The sequence below is a fragment of the Leucoraja erinacea genome, chromosome 34 (genome assembly GCF_028641065.1).
Source record: "Leucoraja erinacea ecotype New England chromosome 34, Leri_hhj_1, whole genome shotgun sequence".
Taxonomy (NCBI): Eukaryota; Metazoa; Chordata; class Chondrichthyes; order Rajiformes; family Rajidae; genus Leucoraja; species Leucoraja erinaceus.
This window is the reverse complement of record NC_073410.1, coordinates 797,501-818,859: the sequence shown is the minus strand read 5'-3', so window position 1 is coordinate 818,859 and position 21,359 is coordinate 797,501. Positions and strand designations below refer to the sequence as shown.

At 48.6% G+C, this 21,359-nt stretch overlaps 2 protein-coding genes across 3 annotated transcripts in view; one reads left to right on the top strand and one right to left on the bottom strand.

Annotated features, from left to right (window-relative positions):
• The first annotated feature begins 300 nt into the window (after positions 1–300).
• rassf4a (Ras association domain family member 4a) overlaps positions 301–21,359 on the top strand; it is a 60,740-nt gene continuing 39,681 nt past the window's right edge. The window contains exons 1-2 of the mRNA XM_055661557.1: positions 301–398; positions 2,926–3,021. The gene's annotated coding sequence lies outside the window, so the exon portion shown is untranslated. The remainder of the gene's footprint in view (positions 399–2,925; positions 3,022–21,359) is intronic.
• Positions 14,078–17,734, bottom strand: LOC129712874 (uncharacterized). 2 transcript variants are annotated; one of them, XM_055661605.1, is made up of 5 exons: positions 17,578–17,734; positions 17,213–17,305; positions 16,978–17,101; positions 16,699–16,788; positions 14,078–14,960 (listed from the first exon to the last, which is right to left on the bottom strand). In XM_055661605.1, the coding sequence occupies exons 2-5, from the start codon at positions 17,277–17,279 to the stop codon at positions 14,903–14,905; spliced, it is 339 nt and encodes a 112-aa protein (XP_055517580.1). In that variant the 5' UTR covers positions 17,280–17,305; positions 17,578–17,734; the 3' UTR covers positions 14,078–14,902. The 2 variants fall into 2 exon arrangements, with proteins under 2 accessions (XP_055517580.1, XP_055517579.1); XM_055661604.1 differs by having other exon boundaries at positions 17,213–17,302; positions 17,578–17,722.

Below are 21,359 nucleotides of genomic sequence, written 5' to 3'. Positions count from 1 at the left end.
CTACGGAAACTGGAGCACCCGGGAAAACCTACGCAGGTCACGGGGAGAACGTGCAAACTCCATAAAGACAGCACCCGTGAGGCAGCAACTCTACCGCTGAGCATCTGCAGATGTGCATTAGACGGAGGAATTGGGAGTAGGGGATAGAGTCTTTGCATGAGGCAGGGTGGCAAGGTGTAGTGTGGATAGAGCGAGGCAAATCCCTTGTATGTATACATACTTGACTATAGCTGTTACTGCTCCCGCCCCTCGGCTCCGGGGATTGGTGAGGAGGCGGGTTCAGGACAACAGCCCGGGTGCCGTGTGGTTGGGACCCCCGTCAGACAGGCAGTGCTGGGGCGGGGATGGATGGATGGGGTGGGTTGGGGCCGGCGAGGAGCGGCGCGGTGGCGGTGATGGTAAAGCCGGGGTGGGGGGCACTTTATGTTGTGTACACTGCCCAGAGTTTGCGTTTGGGGGGTGGAGTTTGTATCTGTTATTGATGTTGTTTCACATGGAGCTGGAAGCCCGGGGGGTGGTGTGTGTGTGTGTTGTGGGGGGTGTGTGTGTGTTGTGTGTGTGTGGGGGGGCTGCTGTGTGTGTGTGTTTGTGTGTGATGGTGTGTGTTTGTGGGACGGTGCGGGCTCGGTGCCGGCGGCTGGTGTTTGGTGGTGTGTGTGTTTGTGGGGGGCTGCTGTGTGTGTGTGTGTGTGTGATGGTGTGTCTGTGTGTGATGGTGTGTGTGTGGGGCGGTGTGTGTGTGTGTGGGGTGGTGTTTGTGGGTGATGGTGTGTGTGGGGGGCTGCTGTGTGTGATGGTGTGTGTGTGTGATGGTGTGTGTGTGTGTGGGGCGGTGTGTGTTTGTGGGGTGGTGTTTGTGTGTATGTTGGTGTGTGTGGGGGGCTGCTGTGTGTGGGGGGGCTGCTGTGTGCGGGGGGCGGTGTGTGTGTGGGGGCTGCTGTGTGTGGGGCGGTGTGTGTGTGTGTGTTTGTGTGGGGGCTGCTGGGTGTGTGTGTTTGTGGGGCGGGGTGTGTGTGTGTGGGGGGGGCTGCTGTGTGCGGGGCGGTGCCGCTGGCCACACTGGGATGGATGGGGGTCCCAGCCTCAGGCCGGTGCCCCCGCGTTGCTGTATCGGCGCTGAGTGTAGACGGGGCCGCAGCCGTGCGGGATGGTTTAATTGTCCACAAACTGATTGTGTTGCGCGGGGAACAGGTGGGGCGGTCCTGGGAGAGGAGGGACCCCCCCGGGAAGACAAATGTGTTCCTTGCTACAGCTCATCGCCGCGAAAGTTTATTTAGGGTGAGGCAAGTGGCAAGCAATCCTTGGACTCACCGTGCTGTCAATTGAAGCGGTTGCGCTTTGTGTGGGACAGCAGTTATCCAGCGTGTTGTTGGAGCCAGAGGAAACGTTATTTTTAGCTCGTATTGTTTCATGTTTGCAGGTGGTTTCATTCATATAATTGTGTGTTTGGCTATTTTGTTTTTTTGGTTTGGTTGCTAAATGCTGATATAATGCTGTTCCAAGTTTTATGAGTACATTGTCATTCTAATTGTGGAGGAAGAAACTGCAGATGTTGGTTTAGGCACAAAAACTGGAGTCACTCAGCAGGACAGGCACAGTGCCGGATTTAGATGAAGAGATGCCGTAGGCTACTCCACTTGTGAGCCCTCTCCCAACCCCCAAACCCCCCCCACCCCCAACCCCCCCCTCCCCCCCTCCCCCCCCCCACCCCCACCCCCCCCCCCCCCCCCCATCCCCACCCCCACCCCCACGACTAGAGGAAGATGGAAATAAAGGATTTTATCCTAGACTTGTCTCTTGAAGAAAGTTTCTCTAAAGCATCAGGACCAGGTGCACTTCCATCATTTCCTTGCCATTTCCTTACTCTTTGTCTCCTTGTGGCAGTTCTGTCGTTAACATTTGGCCAGGTGGCCTTTGCTTGTTGCTCAATTATACAATTACAAAATTATAATTATATTACAAAATCTGAATCAAATCTGCTTCCAAAAACCGTTTACAAAACGAGAATGCTTTTCCTGTCGTTAACACAGATGCTACAAATAAGTTTAGTTTTATTACGAAGCTGACAGTGGCAACCAGAGTAGATTTCTAACAACTATTATCAGCTCTACCCCTAGCGTTGCTCCTTGCCAACTTCCTAGTTCAAATATCTTTACACTTTCCAACTCACCCCTGAGTTTTGACTTTTGAAGCCCACCATGGTCCAAAGATGTTCCCGGCTGCATCTGCCATCGTTGCTTACTGGAGCACGTGGGAAAGTTTGCCGGAGCCCAGTGCCATCAGATTGACACCGATGTGCAGCCGAGCGTCGCCAATGAGATACGGGGCTGGAAAGCGGCTCATTTATTTATTTATTTATTGCCAGTGCTAGTGTCGAGTTATCTGCTTAAACAGTATTATTCTGAACTGGAGGGCAAGGGAAATTACTGAAGGGTTGTTTAGAGACTACAGTGCATTGTGACGGCACATGTGGGAAAGGCTATGACAGTGTCAAAAATATTATACACCTTGGCTGGAGGCCCACTAGATTTTGAGGCCCTACGCTTCAGCCTGTCAAGTCTATAGGTGAATCTGGCAATGGACAGGCAGCATCTCTGGAGAGAAGGAATGGGTGACGTTTCGGGTCAAGACCATTCTTCAGACTAGATTCGATGAGTTGGATCGAAGTGTCAGTCTGAGGAAGGATCTCAACCTGTCAGGGGTTATGGGGAGAAGGCAGGAGAATGGGGTTGAGAGGGAGATAGACAATAGGTGCAGGAGTAGGCCATTCGGCCCTTGGATAGGAGAAGTGTTGAGTGATCTGGGCTAATGTGGGCAGATGGGACTAGCTTAGATCTTGGTTGGAACGGATGAGTTTGGCTGTTATCTGTAAACGTACCAAGTTACGGTGAAAAACCCTAACCCTAATGCATGCTGTCCAAACAGATTGGCTAACACGAAACATAACTTCAATCAAGTCAAACTTGAGCACATAGACAGAGCAAAAGGAACAGAGTGCAGAATGGACTTCTAGATTTACAGGTAAGAAACATCTGTGAAAGAGAGGGGTGATTGTATTGAATGATAGTAGATCCTCCTCCGGGACCAGAGAGTTGTCATGGAAAAATGAGGTGGATTTGTGTCGGGAAGTTAAGTAAGTTGTGGCACAAAGCTTGTATTTGTTGTGGGGACGTTAGTTCTGCTGTTCACGAGATGTGAATTTGCACACTAGGAATCGATATATTCACGCCGTCCCATGTTGCTGCAAACAAGTGGACCGCAGGCTGTTTCAGGCTGAGCCTTCGTTTAGTTCAGTTTATTGGCACGTGTACCAATAGACAATAGGTGCAGGAGTAGAGGCCATTCGGCCCTTCGAGCCAGCAACGCCATTCAATGTGATCATGGCTGATCATCCACAATCAGTTCCTGCCTTCTCCCCATATCCCCTGACTCCGCTATCGTTAAGAGTCCTATCTAACTCTCTCTTGAAAGTATCCAGAGAACCGGCCTCCACCGCCCTCTGAGGCAGAGAATTCCACAGACTCACAACTCTCTGTGTGGAAAAAGTGTTTCCTCGTCTCCGTTCTAAATGTCTTACCCCTTATTCTTAAACTGTGGCCCCTGATTCTGGACTCCCCCAACATCGGGAACATGTTTCCTGCCTCTAGCGTGTCCGAACCCTTAACAATCTTATATGTTTCAATAAGATCGCCTCTCATCCTTCTGATGCAGTGAAAAGCTTTTGTTGTGTGCTAAGCAGCCGGAGGAAAGACAATACATGATTCTAATCAAGGTCGTGAAAGTAGGACAGGGGCTTAAGTCCATGCGGATACTGATATTGATCACCCATGCAATGTTATCCCATTTTCTCATCCACTCCCTACACACTAGGGACAATGTACAGAGGCCAATTAACTTACAAACCAGACCAATTAGGTTGAAGGTGAGTGGGGCAAGGGGAACCTCAGGAGCAACTGTTTCATTTGGGGTGGTGGGTGTATGGAACGAGCTGCCAGAGGAGGCAGTTGAGGCAGGTACTATAACTTTAAACGGCATTTAGATGGGTAATTGGGTAGGATAGGGGCCATACGCGGGCAGGTGGGACTAGCTGGGATGCTGCATGGACAGGCTGGGCTGAAGGGCCTGTTTCCGTGCTCTATGACGCCAATCTCCAAGATGTTTGTGAGTGGAGGCCAGATGGTGGAGAATGATGAGGTTGAGGTGAGGCACAAGGAACAGTGTGGCGTTATGAACAAGTCACGGTGTAATCCTGGCCGTAAAGAATGAGCTGCATGTCTACAGGTTATTCTGCCTCTTGGCCCGAGTATAAATCATTGCTCCGCACCATATCATGTTCCACGACTGACTAATGCAGGAAGAAAATCTGAGCACCCAAGTGTTCTGTGAATGGTATCAGAGTTCTAGTGGTCCCTGACAGTAAGTAATCCTAGACCTTTAATGTATCCAGCAAACCAGCATCATGTGACTAGGCTAAACTGTGGAACTCCTCACCATGGCCATCAGTGCTGCTTGGACCAGGCCTTGACCATCAACCAATTCTAACTGTGAGGCAGAAAAACACATATTCCAGCTCAGGAGGTGATGAGAAAATCTCCAGAGTGTCGACATTATGTTAAAGTGCAAGGATCCTGCCCGTGTGTATAATACAATGATGTGCATTCAGTCTCAAGGGTCCCAACCCATAATGTGGCCTATACTAGTTGTGTTTAGAGTGGGCCCTTTGGCCTACACATTTCACAGCAACGTGTGTGTGTGTGTCTGTGTGTGTGTGTGTGTGTGTGTGTGTGTGTGTGTGTGTGTGTGTGTGTGTGTGTGTGTGTGTGTGTGTGTGTGTGTGTGTGTGTGTGGGTGTGTGTGTGTGTGGAAACATGTTTTGGTCTCTTCCTTCGGGGGGTGCGACATTTATTTCTGTCGTATTCTCCGTCTGCGCCGAGGCGTAATGGCGGAGCTGGCGGTCCCCGGAGCTGTGGCAGAGGCAGCAGCAGCAGAGACCCGACTAGGCCCCGGAGCTGTGGCGGAGGCAGCAGCAGAGACCCGACTAGGCCTCGGAGCTGTGCCAGAGGCAGTGACCACCTGCAGAGTTTGAATCATCGCCTCGGCCCAGAGGGAGAACAAAAAGGGGAGAGACAGAGACTTTAAGATTTTGCCTTCCACCACAGTGAGGACGTGTTTGGTGAACTCACTGTGGTGGATGTTAAATTTGTGTTGATTGTGTGTTTTGTCATTTTTTAATTATATGTATGACTGCAGGGAAACGAAATTTCATTCAGACCGAAAGGCCTGAATGACAATAAACAAATCCAATCTAATCTAACCCCTTCACACTAGTTCCACCTTATCCCACTTTTCCCATTCTACACACTGGAAGCAGTTTACACGATCCAATTAACCTGGAAACTTGCACGTCTTTGGAGTGTGGGAGGAAACCAGAGCACCCGGAGAAAACCCACATGGTCACATCCAAGCCCCAACTCTACATGTAAGAAAGAACTGCAGATGCAGGTTTACACCAAAGATAGACACAAAATGCTGGATTAACTCAGCTGGTCAGACAGCATCTCTGGAGAAAAGGAATATGTGACATTTCGGGTCAAGACCCTTCTTCAGACCTTGTGGTCCAGCATTTTGTGTCTACATATAATGGATTATTTCAAGCTTAATATTTGAAGCAGCCTGCCTTTCATTGTAAACTATGATGTTTTATTTTGAATGCCTTGTCGAGGTTTCCCCTGACACTGGGGTTATTCCCAAGGGCTGTAGCTGTTCCAATGGGAAGGGGTGAGTGGAACAAACAGGCACTGTTGTTGTGAGATTGCAGAGTGTTCACAGGAAGAGTGTGTGGTTACCAAACTAACAATGTAAAATATGAGAGTCTAGAATGCTAGTCTTCCTTGCTGCAGCATAGCAGCCCTGTAAACACTATAACATACAGATAATATGTAATAATCAAAATCACAATAAAGCAATGACCATAACAGTGTGTATCTCAATGCAAGGAGTGTTGTGGGGGAAATAGATGAAGCTGAAGCTTGGCTTCATTACAGGGGATGGTGAAAGTAGGGATGTTTATATGAAACTGGCCGTGTCTCTTCAGCAGTCTGTGTACATCCGCACCACCTTCACCCTTGCTGACACTGGCTTTGGTTGGATTATTCCTAATGCTGTAAGTGAGCAGAAACACCTGGCCAGTAGGTTGCAGGTTGTACTGCGAGGAGATGAAGATTGGCAGCAACATTGCCAATGCAGGAAATCATTAAACACACAATGTGGAGAAGGTTCAGCGGGTCGGGCAGCGTCTGCAGAGAGAGAAACAGTCAGCAGTTTCCCTGCAATCCATCGACAGAACTGGGGAAAGGGAGAGTGTCGATTTGTGGTCCTTATAGAGTGGCCTCGCACCATGTCAGGTTATGTAGAGTTTATCAGGAATAGGCAACTACAAGTTGGGACAGGCACTTGAGAGTTGACTTTAAGTTGCCAATGTTCAAGTTGCCAAACCATTCCATGATGCAACTGGTCGTTATGCACGAGGCAGTGATTTATGCGGCTCCCTGCAGGAGAGTGTTTGTGCCTTGGTTGCACACTTTGCCCCCCCGCACACCTGGCCCCCCCCTGGCACCCCACACCCCCCCCCGCACACCTGGCCCCCCCCCGCACACCTGGCCCCCCCGCACACCCCCCCCCCCACACCTGTCCCCCCCCCCCCCACACCTCCCCCCCCCCCACACCCCCCACACCTGCCCCCCCCACACCTGCCCCCCCCCACAAACCTGCCCCCCCCACACCTGCCCCCCCCACACCTGCCCCCCCCACACCTCCCCCCCCCACACCCTGCCCCCCCCCACACCTGCCCCCCCCCAACCTGCCCCCCCCCACCCCCCCCCCCCCCACCTGCCCCCCAACACCTGCCCCCCCCCACACCTGCCCCCCCCCCACCCCCCCCCCCCACACCCTCCCCCCCCCCCACACCTGCCCCCCCCCACACCTGCCCCCCCCCCACCTGCCCCCCCCCCCCTGCCCCCCTGGGGACACCTGCCCCCCCCCACACACCTGGGCCCCCCCCCACACCTGCCCCCCCCCAGACCTGCCCCCCCCCCACACCTGCCCCCCCCACACCTGCCCCCCCCCCCACCACCTGCCCCCCCCACACCTGCCCCCCCCCACACCTGCCCCCCCCCACACCTGCCCCCCCCCACACCTGCCCCCCCCACACCTGCCCCCCCCACACCCTGCCCCCCCCACACCTGCCCCCCCCCCCCCACACCTGCCCCCCCCCACACCTGCCCCACACCTCCCCCCCCCACAGGTGGCCAGAGTTGCCCCCCCCCCACACCTGCCCCCCCCCCACCTGCCCCCCCCCCACACCTGCCCCCCCCACACCTGCCCCCCCCCACACCTGGCCCCCCCCCCTCCCTGCCCCCCCCCCACACCTGCCCCCCCCACACCTGCCCCCCCCCACATGCCCCCCCCCCACCCCCCTGCCCCCCCCCCCACACCTGCCCCCCCCACACCCCCCCCCACAAAACCCCCACACCTTGGGACACCTGGCACACCCCCCCCCTTGTCAGACCTTGACCTGCCCCCCCCTCACACCTGCCCCCCCCCACACACCTGGCCCCCCACCCCACACCCGGCGTGTATACACCTGTTCAAGTTGCCAACCATTCCACCTGATGCAACTGGTCGATATGCACGAGGCAGTGATTTATGCGGCTCCCTGCTGCCCCCCCCCCACACCTGCCCCCCCCACACCTGCCCCCCCCCCCCCACACCTGCCCCCCCCCCCACACCTGCCCCCCCCCACACCTCCGCCCCCCCCCCCCCACACCTGTTTTGGTGTTTGTGCCTTGGTCTTCCACACCTGCCCCCCCCCCCCCCACCCCCCACACCTGCCCCCCCCCCACACACCTGCCCCCCCCCCTGGCCCCCCCCCCCCTCACACCTGGCACACCTGCCCCCCCCCCGCCCACCTGGGAATAAATTGGCCAAAACACCACCTTCCATCCCCCGGCATTTAACCCTTGTTTCTGTCATCTTGTCTTCTCCTTGTCCTCCTCTTCTCCCCTCAGCATCGCACACTGGTTGACCCATGGCAGCTCAGGGGAAAGTCAATGGGCCACACTTCATCTCTCTGGCCGGCTCTTGGCTGAAGATGCTGTAATCCAAAACAGAAATTCTAAATGGTGGAGCAGTCACAAGAAGAGTCTGGACACAAATGTCACCTGTCCATTGCCTCCACAGTTGGACACAGAGTGCTGGAGTAACTCAGCGGGTCAGGCAGCATCTCGGGAGAACATGGATAGGTGACGTTTCAGGTTGGGACCCTTCAGACTGAAGAAGGAGCATCGACAGCTCCTTGCATTTGGGGTTAGGGTTAGTTGTCAGTTCCTTGTGCCTCTAACATCTGAAGATTCAGATTTTTCAGAAGCTGTAGTATTCTTTCAGTCCACAGTGTGGCAGTGTTGGTCAGCCACCTGCCTGATCTTCCATCAGTTTCGTAGTTACACTTGGGGAGAGTCCTGTATCTGTTCTGTCTGCATGATTAATGCAGCTGAATACAGTTTATACCCACATCTAGGGATCAGCTCTATCCAACTGGAGGACGACAGGATTAGGATGGCCGTGTCGGGGGATCACGAATGACCAAGGAGGTCCTAATGTGCAGGAAGGAACTGCAGATGCTAGTTTACACTGAAGATAGACACAAAATGCTGGAGTAACTCAGCAGGACATGCAGCATCTCTGGAGAGAAGGAATGGGTGACATTTCAGGTCGAGACCCTTCAGACACTTCAGTCCTAAATTTGGTTAAAAAGAACACGGAAGCGTATATATGATTCAGAAAGATGAAATCTGCAGTTCCTTGTGTCGACAAAATATTTAAATGTGTTTAGACTTGATCAGCGACTTGTCATATCCCTGATGGCAGTAAGCAAAGCCAAGTACTAGCCAAGTAACACAGTCCCACCCTGCTGAGCTACTCCAGCGCTCTGTGTCTTCCTTTGTAAGCCACCGACTGCACTTGCCAGTTTCTCTATCAGTTTGTGATTTTCCCACGGAGATGAAGATTTAATCCCGCCTCCTCCTACACCTCTGCAGGAATGAACTGCAGATGCAGATTCACACCGAGGATAGACACAAAATGCTGGAGTACTCGTGGCAGATCAATCTCTCCCTAACCCCATTCACCTGCCTTCTCCCCCTTACACCTGACACCCGCACTAATCAAGAATTATGCATTGGTATAGTCGCAGATATCATGACAACATCAGTCTGAAGAAGGGTCTCGACCCGAAACGTCACCCATTCCTTCGCCCCATAGATGCTGCCTGACCCGCTGAGTTTCTCCAGCTTTTTGTCTAACTTTGATTTTACCAGCATCTGCAGTTCCTTCTTAAACTCAAATTTATCTCTAGATTTTCTACTTTAAAAATATCCATTGATGGCCACCCCAGCCTTTTGTGGCAGATTCACCGCTCTCTGACTAAAGAAATTCCTTCTTATCTCTTTCCTAAAGGAACATCCTTTAATTCTGTGCTGTGACCTCTGGTCCTAGACTCTCCCACTAGTGGAAACATCCTCTCCACATCCACCCTATCCAGCCAGAGTTACTCCATCTCCTCCCGCTCCTGTAGCCTGTGCCAACACTGAGGTACAACTCAAGAACCTTTACTGTTCCCCTTCAACAGCCCTGATCAGCCAGATGCTGGGTCCATCTTGCACAGAGTTTAACAATAATATGTTGCAAACACTATTCACAGATCCACAGCTGCCTGCCTTATCACCCATTGCTTCTCTCCAGAGATGTTGCCTGTCCCGCTGAGTTACTACAGCGTTTTGTGTTTCTCGAGTTTAAACCAGCATGCTTTTATTTAATTTTTTTAAATTCACATGTTTAATCGATAATGTTTTTTTTGTGTCATTTTTAATTGTCACTGTGTGTCATGTCACTTGCGGGCGGAGCACCAAGGCAAATTCCTTGTATGTGAATATACTTGGCCAATAAATGTATTAATTCATTCATTCATCTGCAGTTCTTTCCCACATCAATAGTAATGTGGTCATCATGACCAAGATTAGATGGTTCTCCCGCACTCAAAACATTCCCGATTAGTAACAGGATATAAATTCCACTGCTGCCCTGGTGGGATTTGAACTCTCTTCTCCTTGGATGGCTAGTCCAGGACTCTGGGTCACTGTACATGTGGGCCACTGCGCGCAGATCATCAGGCAGATGGATGGACATGCAAGATTTGTAGCTAACAGCCCCGATGCAGCTTTGTTTCACTTCTCTGGCCAGCCTCGTGCTGTTGTTGACCCCTGGTTGGTAAATCCGTGGTTATGGGATATTTGTCCGGGGAGGAGGGGGGTGGAGGGGGGGGGGGGGGGGGGGGGGGGGGAGTTGTTTTTGCAACAGAACAATGACATGAAATCATTCAAGAGAAGAATGCACAGTGTAAGGGGAAACCACAAGGTGGAAGCTAGCAAGTCCTGGCACGATCGCAAAGGACAGTGGTTGTGGGAATGTCGTTCCTGACTGTGCCACAGGCGATGACTAAGCAATGAGTAACATAACAAAACAACATTAATACTTTAAAACTTCTCAAAGATCCGACGCTAATTCCCCGACTTCAAACGGTTTTTAAAGCTCATAAATTCATAAGGGGTTGGGACAGAATTAGGCCATTCGGCCCATCAAGTGTATTCCGCCATTCAATCATGGCTGACCTATCTCTCCCTCCTAACCCCATTCCCCTGCCTTCTCCCCATAACCCTGACACCCGTACTAATCAAGAATGAATCTATCAAATTCCTCGTATGTTGGGAAACATATTTGGCTAATAAAGTGAGGATGAGAATCTCTGCCACATTGACTTGGCCACCACAGCCTTTGTGGCAGTGAATCCCACAGAATTCCTCATTATCATATTCTCATGAAGTCCTGTCCCACCAGCAAGTCTGTCTGGCCAATGGATCACATGTTGTGGTTACTGAAGGCAAATTCGGTTTGAGAAAGACGTTGAGGTTTTTTACAGAGGGAGAGATAAAAGTGAATCGATTGAGAAGATGGTTTTGGGGCATTTGGAAGATTTCCATTAAGGTGTGGGATGAGATCGTTAAACAGAATTAGAGTCACAGTGACAGAATGACACGGTGGTGCAGCGGGTAGTGCCACTTCATCACAGCTCCAGAGACCAGGGTTCAATCCTGACTTCGAGTGCTGTCTGTGTGGAGTTTGCACATTCTAATGCTCCGGTTTCTCCTCGCATCGTAAATACGTGTGGTTGGTCTGTAAAATTGCCTCGAGTGTTTACGGAGTGGATGAGAAAGTGGGATAACATGGGACTAGCGTGGGCTGAAGGGCCTGTTTCCAAGCTGTATCTTGCAATCACTTAAAACAAAGTGCTGAAGGATCTCAGCGGGTCAGGCAGCATCTGTGGAGGGAATAGCCTGACAAATGGTTTGGGTCTGGGCCCTTGTTACGACTGATTGATTTTACACAGAGGGTGGTGGGTGTATGGAACAAGCTGTCAGATGAGGTAGTTGAGGCTGGGACTATAACAACATTTGTAAGACATTTAGATAGGTACATGGATTGGACAAGTTTAGAAGGATATGGGCCAAACACAGATAGGTGGGACTAGGGTAGATGTGGCATTTTGGCCGGCATGGGCAAGTTGGGCCGAAGGGCATGTTTCAGGGTGGGGGGTGGGGGGGGGGGGGTATAGCCTCATGGAATGGTGGAGCAAGAGCAATGAGCTGAATGGCCTGCTCCTGCTATTTCCCTTCCTTAGCATTGTGTCCTTGAGAGTCAGTGTCACCTGTGCCATGTGGCAGTCAACATCCCATGATTCATCACCATCACTGCACGAAAACAAGAGGAGCCCTCGGGCACCAGTCTGCAGATTCCATCAGCACAAGCACAGAGTGCTGGAGTAACTCAGCGGGTCAGGCAGCATCTGTGGAGAACATGGATAGGTGACGTTTCACAGAGTGCTGGAGTAACTCAGCGGGTCAGGCAGCATCTGGGGAGCAAGTGGATAGGTGACTGTTCACCGAGTGCTGGAGTAACTCAGCGGGTCAGGCAGCATCTGTGGGGAACATGGATAGGTGATGTTTCAGATCATGGCCTTTTGTCAGACCCATCAATGCATTCGGACAGTGTTACAGACTAAGAAACTACCCCCCCCCCCCCCCCACACAGTGGAGAGATCCACCATTGAGCAAAGCTAGTGACGAGGGAGAGGCCAAACGTTAAAGTTTGGGTTGGAAATGGCCGTGACCTTGTGTGTGCATATGTGTGTGCGCGCGTGCATTTATATGTGTGTGTGTGTATTGACTTTGCATGAACGTGTGTGCACATGTGTGTGGTGTATCTTAGAGTCATACAACATGAACACAGACCACTGGGCACGCAACACCAAACACTGACCAATGGTCATCCCATCCTTCAAGTGGCACGGCCTCGTTCATGCCCGTCTCTCAGCAGGTGAGGACCTTTCTGGTGGTGAGGAGAAGCTGAGAACTAAGAGCTGCCAATGCATTGTTCAGTAAGTTGTGTGGGTGCAGGAACCGATGGTAAACCTGAACTGGTGAGTCTGTCGTTATGTAATGGGAAACGTTTTCTTGTCCTGGTTTTGCAACCAGTTAATGATGAGTTGTGACTGCGCTGGTTGAGCACCTTGTGACCAGTGCATGTGGACTGGTGGCTGGTCAGATGATGAGAGAGGAAGAGAGAGAGTTGGTGAATTGGTGTCAGGAGGCATCAAGCCCAGTGTCCGGGCCTGTTTGGTACACTCATTGTCTGCAAGGCTTGGCTGACATGTCAATGGGACAGACATTACATGTGTGCATCTTGGAGTGCATCTTCGGTCAATAAGGCAGTTCGGCCCCCAACACCAATGCCACAAGCTTGATAAATGTCACATTATGTACGACATTAGTGAGGCCATGCTTGCAGTATCAGCTTCAGTTTTGGCCACACTATTATAAGGAGGATGTCGTTAAGCTGGAAAGGGCGCAGAGAAGATTTACGAGGATGTTGCCGGGACTCAAGGGCCTGAGCTATAGTGAGAGGTTGAGCTGTACAGGTCTTGATTCCTTGGAGCGCAGGAGGATGAGGGATGATCTTATAGATCTTATGGGGGCAACTTTTTCACAGAGGGTGGTGAGTGTTTAACCGTGAGGGGGTAGTTGAGGAACGTACCATAACAACATTTAAAAGATATTTGGGCAGGTAAATGGGTGGGACATTTTGAGGGATATAGGTCAAATGCAGTCAGGTGGAACTAGTTGAGAGAGGGCACGAGAGTTGCCAACTTTCTCATTCTTAAATAAAGGACAAAGGGTCAAAATACATTGACCAACTGGGCCGTGGCTGGGTGAATGATGAGTTGGCCCGGGTGCCGGACTACACACAAAGCCCAGCCAGCCAGCGGGGCCAGCTGAGGAGTTTTGGTCCAGCACCCCATCCAGCTCATGAACCGATGAGAGGTGGTGGTTTCTGCGGCAGGCCAAAGTCCGACAGCTGCCGGGCTGCTGACCAACGGGGCCACGGGCGATCCGCTGCTGCTGCACTCCATGGGCTGCACTACGTCGGGACGGGTGAGTCAGGGCTGGACGCGGCTCTCCAACCCGACGGTCCCCTCGACCCGAGTAGTAGCGGTCAAATGCGGGACAAGGGCGGTCACGTACAGGACAAACCAATTTAGCCCAAAATATGGGATGTCCTGGCTAATACGGGACAGTTAGAAACCCTATGGGGCACCTTGTTCACCATGGACTAGTTGGGCCGAAGGGCCTGTTTCTATCTTTGACCTGGAACGTTAGCTCTGCTTCTGTCACCAAGAGTTGGCCTGACCTGCTGGGATTTCCAGCATTTTGAAGATGCCTGCAGCTTTCCTGTGGAACCTTGTGCTGTCACAGATATAAAGGATCGCCTCTGATTTACCGGAATGCTCAGCATGAGCCGTTTAGAATGAGGAGAGAACATTTATTGAGCAAGTAGACCAAACTAAACAGTGTGGAACGAGGCAAAGCATCTTCAGTAGCTTTATAAAACAATGGAGGAGACATGGAAATTGCGTTTTTTAAATTTTATTACAGTATATTTTAAATACATGAACCAGTGTCGCAGTATGTTTCAATTCCATTCTACAAAAAATCCAGAAACATTATACAAAATACCTTTGCTTAATTTAAAACAATAATAAATTAAAGAATTGTCATATTACTTGAAGTGCATCGTTCAGACTGCACTGTAGTAGAAATCCTATAAACACTAACCGCTTTCAATCGATCTACGATGAATACTTTCAGCAATGTAAACCACGACAGAAATAGTTGTATTTGGATTATTTGTGAAATCTTTCAAGACAAGTTTGCAGGAATGACCTCTTGTCACAAATGATCTTTACCAACTGTGTCTTGGACACAATAGACACCAGTGTAAACATTCTGCAGATAACTTTAAGACGTATATGGCTCATGTCCATCTGAACCACCATTGCCGTTACTTGCTGGTATATTGATCAGCATCGAGTTAATTATCAAATCGAAAATAAATAGTTAGAACCTTTACATTCATCTTTTTGTCACACGTTAAAGTGAACATCAATAATTGGCACTAGAGTTAAATAAGACAGAGGTCTGGAAGAAAGGTTGTCTGTACAATGTTCCCAACTAACTCTGATATATTAGTAATCTTGTAAGCACGTGACCACATTACAAACCAGAAGGCAAAGTAGGATTCATGTCTTTTGATTGGCTTAAATAGCATTATTGTTGAATGGAGAAATAAAGAACTGGAGTAACTCAGCAGGTCAGGCAGCATCTTGAGAAAAGGAACAGGGTCGAGACCCTTCTTCAGACACATTATTGTTGAAGCATTTCTTTAGCTCTCAGTTTCATTGTCTTTTTCGTTGTAGACATTGCCTCTTGTTGTTGTTGTTATTGTGTTGGATTCTGTGACAAATAAAATGGTGAACATGTTCAGAATAATACATCCATAGACCAGGAAACAAGCAATCCTCATTCATCTAATCATTTAAAATTCAGCATGTTTAACGCTGGGACAGAGCAGATATTTTCACGATTACCAACTTGAAATAGTGGAATAAAAACTGATGAAACTTTGACATCTGAAGAATTGCATTTCTAATTGATGTTTGCACCATGTCCATGCAATAGCAATCTGCTACCGATGTCCCCACCTTAATATCAGTTTAATGTTCATTGACTCCAAATGCTGGAGTAACTCAGCGGGTCAGGCAGCATCTCTGGAGAATGTCAACAGGTGATGTTTTGGGTTGAGACCCTTCATGTCATGTTCTCCTGACCCGCTGAGTTACTCCAGCACTCTGGCCTTTTGTGCATTACTCTGCATCTGCAGTTCCACGTCTATTAAATTAATTTACAGTCTGTTTATTTAATAACATATTCAGAACATATCCCCTGTCATTATGACTCTCTTGCAAGCAAATATTAGACAAGAAAATGACCAACATTTGAGACTTGGGAGCAGGATTATATTTAATCGGGTAAATCTATGGAGTATTATCTTTATTTGTGGAGCCCTTTAGAAAATGCTTTAAAGTAATTCCTTATTACTCAGTATAATTCTGCTTCCAGCTCAGAATTCCAGTTTAATGACAACCATGTCATTTATTGTTGGTTGTTCGGGCATAATTAGTTGCATAGACACATGTAGAAAACACAAAACCATTCTCTGATTTTATCTATGTCTAACTACAGAAACATAGAAGTACTCAGTGGGTCAAGCAGCTTCTGGTGAGGGAATGGACAGGGACAGGGGATATTTCAGGTCCATCCCCTCTGCAGATGCTGCCTGACCGTTGAGTTCTTCCTGAATTGTGTCTTTTGCACAAGATTCCAGAATCTGTGGTCTCTTGCTTCCACAGGGGGAGTGGGGGAGTGGGGGAGTGGTGGATCTAACTATTCTGCCTCTCACTGTACTTCAGCTCAAGTGTATCCACTTGGTCGGTTACCAAATGTTTGCAAGCTGCTCGTTCTCCAACTGCTTTGCTGGGCTGTGGAGATATGTTGCTGCCAGTCACAACGCACATCTGGTATGCAGCAAAACCTGGAGCTAATGGGCCCCAACTGGTGCTGGAACCCAAGGATTGCTCTGGGCTAGGCAGTTGTAGACAGAGAGTCTGGCAGTGGAAGTGTGTGTCTAATCACTGCTGTCTATCTGCACCATGCATTAAAGCTAATATTATATAGGTTATGTATAGGAAGGAACTGCAGATGCTGGTTTACACTGAAGATAGTCACAGAATGCTGGAGTAACTCAGCGGGACAGGCAGCATCTCTGGAGAGAAAGAATGTGATATTTTGGGTCGAGACCCTATATAAATATATATATATTCTCGAAATCTTACTAAGCCTTTAAACCCCTCTTCTTCAGACCCTATAACTTATTATAAAGGTTATATTTTATATAGGTGCGTAACCATGTGTTTACAGCAATCTGTGGGCAAATATCACTATTAATTTGAAATTACTCTTTTTTCACATTTTTTTAATCTCAGAATTCGTGGCGTGCAATTCTGGGATTAAACCCACTCCTTGTCTCCACATTGTACAATAATACAAACTGCCTTGTTTGAATTCAGTCTCACGATTCAATGCCAACAATCTCCCAATGTTTTGTATTCGGAGGGTAGAATATAATGCTCACCTTTTCCAGCATTTGGCGATGTTTTTGCCTTGAGGGAATTTAGGACTCAGGCACGACTTTACCTCTTCACCGCCTGATTTGACAGTAAGTCTAGAAGAGGAGAGATTGATATGTTAATGCTGTGGTCTCTACACGTTGATGCTGACAGCCCTGTTTCCACACACTCTGACTCTATGAATTCCTGTGAATATTTCCCACCACAACAAGTTACAAATTACATAGAATCCCACTGGTGCCTTCATCAGTGTGGAATCTTTAGATTGTTACAGCTTTACTTACATGATTTGAGTGTTGCACATTGCATCGCTTGGAATAATCTCAAAGTCAACGATGTTTTGGAGAGTAACCCTTCTCAGCTGAGTCTCCTCTCTGCAGGGGCATCTGGGCACTATGTTGGTGTTTGCTGTAACAGACACAATCACCGTGAGGAGTTGCAACAAACCAACAGTGGCTGCAGAGCAGCTTTCAATCTGCTTTCAATCAGCTTTAGGCAAGAGCCGTGACTGTGACTGACCTGTGGGGAAGTAGATGCAAGCAACGGCAAGAGCCAGCAAAGTCACTGCCTGGAATCTGGTGTCCATTCTCTTCCTTGTCGGGGGGGTTGCTGCTGTCACGAGAGACAAGAGAGGAGTTTAAAGACTTAGTAAGATTTAGAGAGCTGGATTCCAGCAACATTTAAATTCAATGGATAATAGATTGGTCTCTGTAATTAATTCAGAGAACAATCAGACAAGTTTCAAATTAAGTAATTACGGTAACTAATTGCAACTCTTCAAGAGATCTTCATCCAGTTGCCATGCAGACAGCACAATGTTAAAATAGATTGGAATCAAATATTAGAATAGAAGAATAAACTATTAAACCAGAGAAGGAGCTTACAGAGAGAGTGTTCTGAGGCTGGTCTGGTCAGTTTGCCGTGAGTTGTGTTCTGCAGTCCTGGGTTGAGGAGCGGAGTGGAGCACACTGTTGCTGCAGAAGTTGCTGGCTGTGTCTGCAGGCTGATTGTGTTCTCTATTTATACATCCAGCAGCTCCAGATGTCACATGCCTTTCCAGTAAAACCACAGATGATGAAATCTGGGAAAATTTCACTTTTATTTGAACAAAGCCACTCCACTTGGAAGTGACTTGGTCAGCCGTTGCAATAAGATTCAGATTCAATTTAATTGTCATTGTCAGTGTACAGTATAGAGACAACGAAATGCATAAGTACAATGCATACTTATATTAATTATCTCTTATTCTCTACTCCCTGCTCTTCATCTAAAACAAGGGTTCCCAACCTGGGGTAGATTTTGCCGACCCAGGGGGTAAATATGGTGATTGTGGATTTGTACATATTTTTTCTCATTGACAGACTGTGTTTAGTTCTGGTATATCGGTCGGTATCTGTTCATCATTAGTTGTTCATTAATAAATGGAATAACATTGTTATGAGTTATTAAAGTTGCCTGGGGTAAAGGGGACAACAAAGGGTTGGGAACCCCTGATCTATAAGATGTTGAACTCTTAGAGCATGGGAACTAGATCTTTGACCCACCTTATCCATGCCTACATTGGGAAATTCCCATTTGCTCGTGTTTGGCCCATATTCCTCTAAACCTTTCCTATATATATATCTGTCCAAATGTTTTTTAAAAAGTTGGAATTGTACCAACTTGATAGCTTCCTGTGGCAGCTTGTTTCCTCGGAGTGAAAGTTGTGGCTGAGTTTCCACTTGCCTCTCTATCCCTTCTCTCCTGAAGCTTAAGCTCTCTACTTTTGTAATCCTCTACCAAGGGATAAAAGACTGAGCATTAAGTTTACCATGTCCCTCTTGTACACCTGAAGAAGGTTATTCCGTGTGCATAGTTAGCATGCAACAAAAGCTTTCCGCTGTACACGTGACAAACAACTAAACTGAAACTGATCCTCAGCCTTGTACGCACCAAAGATAGCAGTCCCAGTCTATGCAATCTCATCTATAACACAAGCCCAGGTAGCATCCTGGTGAATCTCCCTTCCCACTCGCCAAGCTGGGTGACCAGACTGCACAGGACTCCAAGTGTGGTCTTGCCAATGGAATATGATGTTCCAACATTGTACACAGTACACTTATTCACAAAGGCAAGTGGGCCATGTTTTCATCACCACCCTGTCCAACCCTGACTTGCCCATCCAAGAGCATTGAGTATAGAATATGTGTAGGAAGGAACTACAGATGCTGGAGTAACTCAGCGGGTCAGGCAGCATCTGTGGAGAACATGGATAGGTGACGTTTCACAGAGTGCTGGAGTAACTCAGCGGGTCAGGCAGCATCTGTGGAGAACATGGATAGGTGACGTTTCACAGAGTGCTGGAGTAACTCAGCGGGTCAGGCAGCATCTGTGGGGAACATGGATAGGTTTCGGGTCGAGATAACTCTTCAAAATTTGTGCCCAGTCAATTTCTAATTAGTTTAGTTTATTGTCACGTGTACCGAGGTACAGCGAAAAGCTTTTTTGTCGCATGCTACCTGGTCAGTGGAAAGACTGCATATGATTACAATCAAGCCGTCCACAGTGTACAGATACAAGATAAAGGGAATAATGTTTAGCTTAGTTCGAGCAGGAAATACTGCTGTTGGAGTAGAGGTTTAGAAGAGCGGAGCGATTGTAATGGGTGATTGCGGATCTACTGGGACCAGCGCAGTCACCAGGCTTGGGTCAAAATGAAAATGGAATAAACTAATCACTAAAAAAGTATCAAATCAACAATAAGGGTATATATTTGCTGTGTATCCACAGCCTAGTGCAGGTCTGGGCTACCGTGGGCATGTCAGCACTTGCTTGACTCTACCTTCAGAAAGGTCTTACACACTTTCACTTTAGATGATTGCAAAAACAGATTTTGATGAAACTGTGAGAAACCTGATCTCATGCTGAACAAGGGGCACATGATGGGGGAAACACCTCGTGACTGTCCAGGAAGGAACAAAGCTGTTTCCACAGCGCTGTGATGGAGGCTGGCACGCTACTGTCAACTCAGCGTCGCTGATGTAAGGGAAGTAACTGTGTGAGCAGCAGCTGCGTATAAAATAAACCCCACTGCATCAAACACCAGGAGAGAGGGTTATAATGTAGGGGGCAAAGGCTTGCTGTTGCCATTGGAAGCTAGTCTCACCTGAAGTCATATATCATACGATAGAACTGCATTAATCCCAGGAGGGAAATTAATCTGCCAACAGTCACAAAAACACAAAATACATGAAATTAAAATGACGAGTGGAAAGGATTGTGGATGAGCAAAGATTGAGGGGGGGGGGGGGGGGGGGGGGGGGGGGAGGGGCAGGGTCTTGAGCTCAGGTGGAATGACATGAATTCTCGGATCAGATCACTATCATGAAATTCAGTGTAGCAAAGTGCGGAGTCATGTATTTTGATAATAAGAATAAATGCATAGATTATTTTAAACATGGAGAGAGAATCCAGAAATCGGAGGTACAAAGGCACTTGACATTGCTGGGGCAGGACATACAAAAAATAATTTGCAAGTCGAATCAGTAGTTAGGAAGGCGAATTCGAGGGCTGGAATACAAAAACAGGGATGTAATGCTGAGGCTCTATAAGGCGCTGGTCAGGCCATATTTGAAGTATTGTGTGCAAATTTGGGCCCCGTATTTGAGGAAGGTTGTGCTGACTCTGGAGAGGGTACAGAGGAGGTTTACATGAATGATTCCAGGAATGAGTGGGTTGGCATATGATAAGCGTTTGATGGCACTGGGCCAATTCTCGTTGGTGTTTAGAAGGTTGAGGTGCGATCTACGTTGAAACTTACAGAATAATGAAAGGCATAGTTAGAGTGGATGTGGAGAGGATGTTTCCACTGGTGGGAGAGTCTAAGACCAGAGGCCACAGCCTCAGAATTAGAGGCCACTCTTTTAGAAAGGAGGTGAGGAGGAGCATCTTTAGTCAGAGGGTAGTTATATGTGGAACTCATTGCCACAGGGGGCTGTGGAGGCTGTCAGTGGGTATTTTTAAGGCAGAGATAGACACATTTTGGATTAGAACAGGTATCAATGGTTATGGGGAGAAGGCAGGAAAATGGATTAGGAGGCAGAGATCAGCCATGATTGAATGGCGGAGGAGACTCGATGGGCCGAATGGCCTAATTCTAATCCTATAACTTGTGAACTTTGTGCATATTTCCTTTCGGACAGCCACTGGTCAGCAGGGGGCACTAAATGCCTCCTCAGTACTCCCTACACACTAGGGCAATTTGTACTACAAACCCACACGTCCTTTTAGTTTTGTTCAAGTTAGTTCACTATTAGAAACATAGAAAACATAGAAATTAGGTGCAGGAGTAGGCCATTCGGCCCTTCGAGCCTGCACCGCCATTCAATATGATCATGGCTGATCATCCAACTCAGTATCCCGTACCTGCCTTCTCTCCATACCCCCTAATCCCCTTTGTCACAAGGGCCACATCTAACTCCCTCTTAAATATAGCCAATGAACTGGCCTCGACTACCCTCTGTGGCAGAGAGTTCCAGAGATTCACCACTCTCTGTGTGAAAAAAGTTCTTCTCATCTCAGTTTTAAAGGATTTCCCCTTTATCCTTAAGCTGTGACCCCTTGTCCTGGACTTCCCCAACATCGGGACCAATCTTCCTGCATCTAGCCTGTCCAACCCCTTAAGAAT

Excerpts from the sequence above, each read along its gene's own strand:
- LOC129712874 (XM_055661605.1), bottom strand. The coding sequence starts at position 17,279 with ATGGACACCAGATTCCAGGCAGTGACTTTGCTGGCTCTTGCCGTTGCT. Across the intron at positions 16,789-16,977 it reads ATGTGCAACACTCAAATCAT|ACTTACTGTCAAATCAGGCG; the intron begins GTAAGTAAAGCT and ends CTCCTCTTCTAG. Across the intron at positions 14,961-16,698 it reads ATCGCCAAATGCTGGAAAAG|AATCCAACACAATAACAACA; the intron begins GTGAGCATTATA and ends TATTTGTCACAG.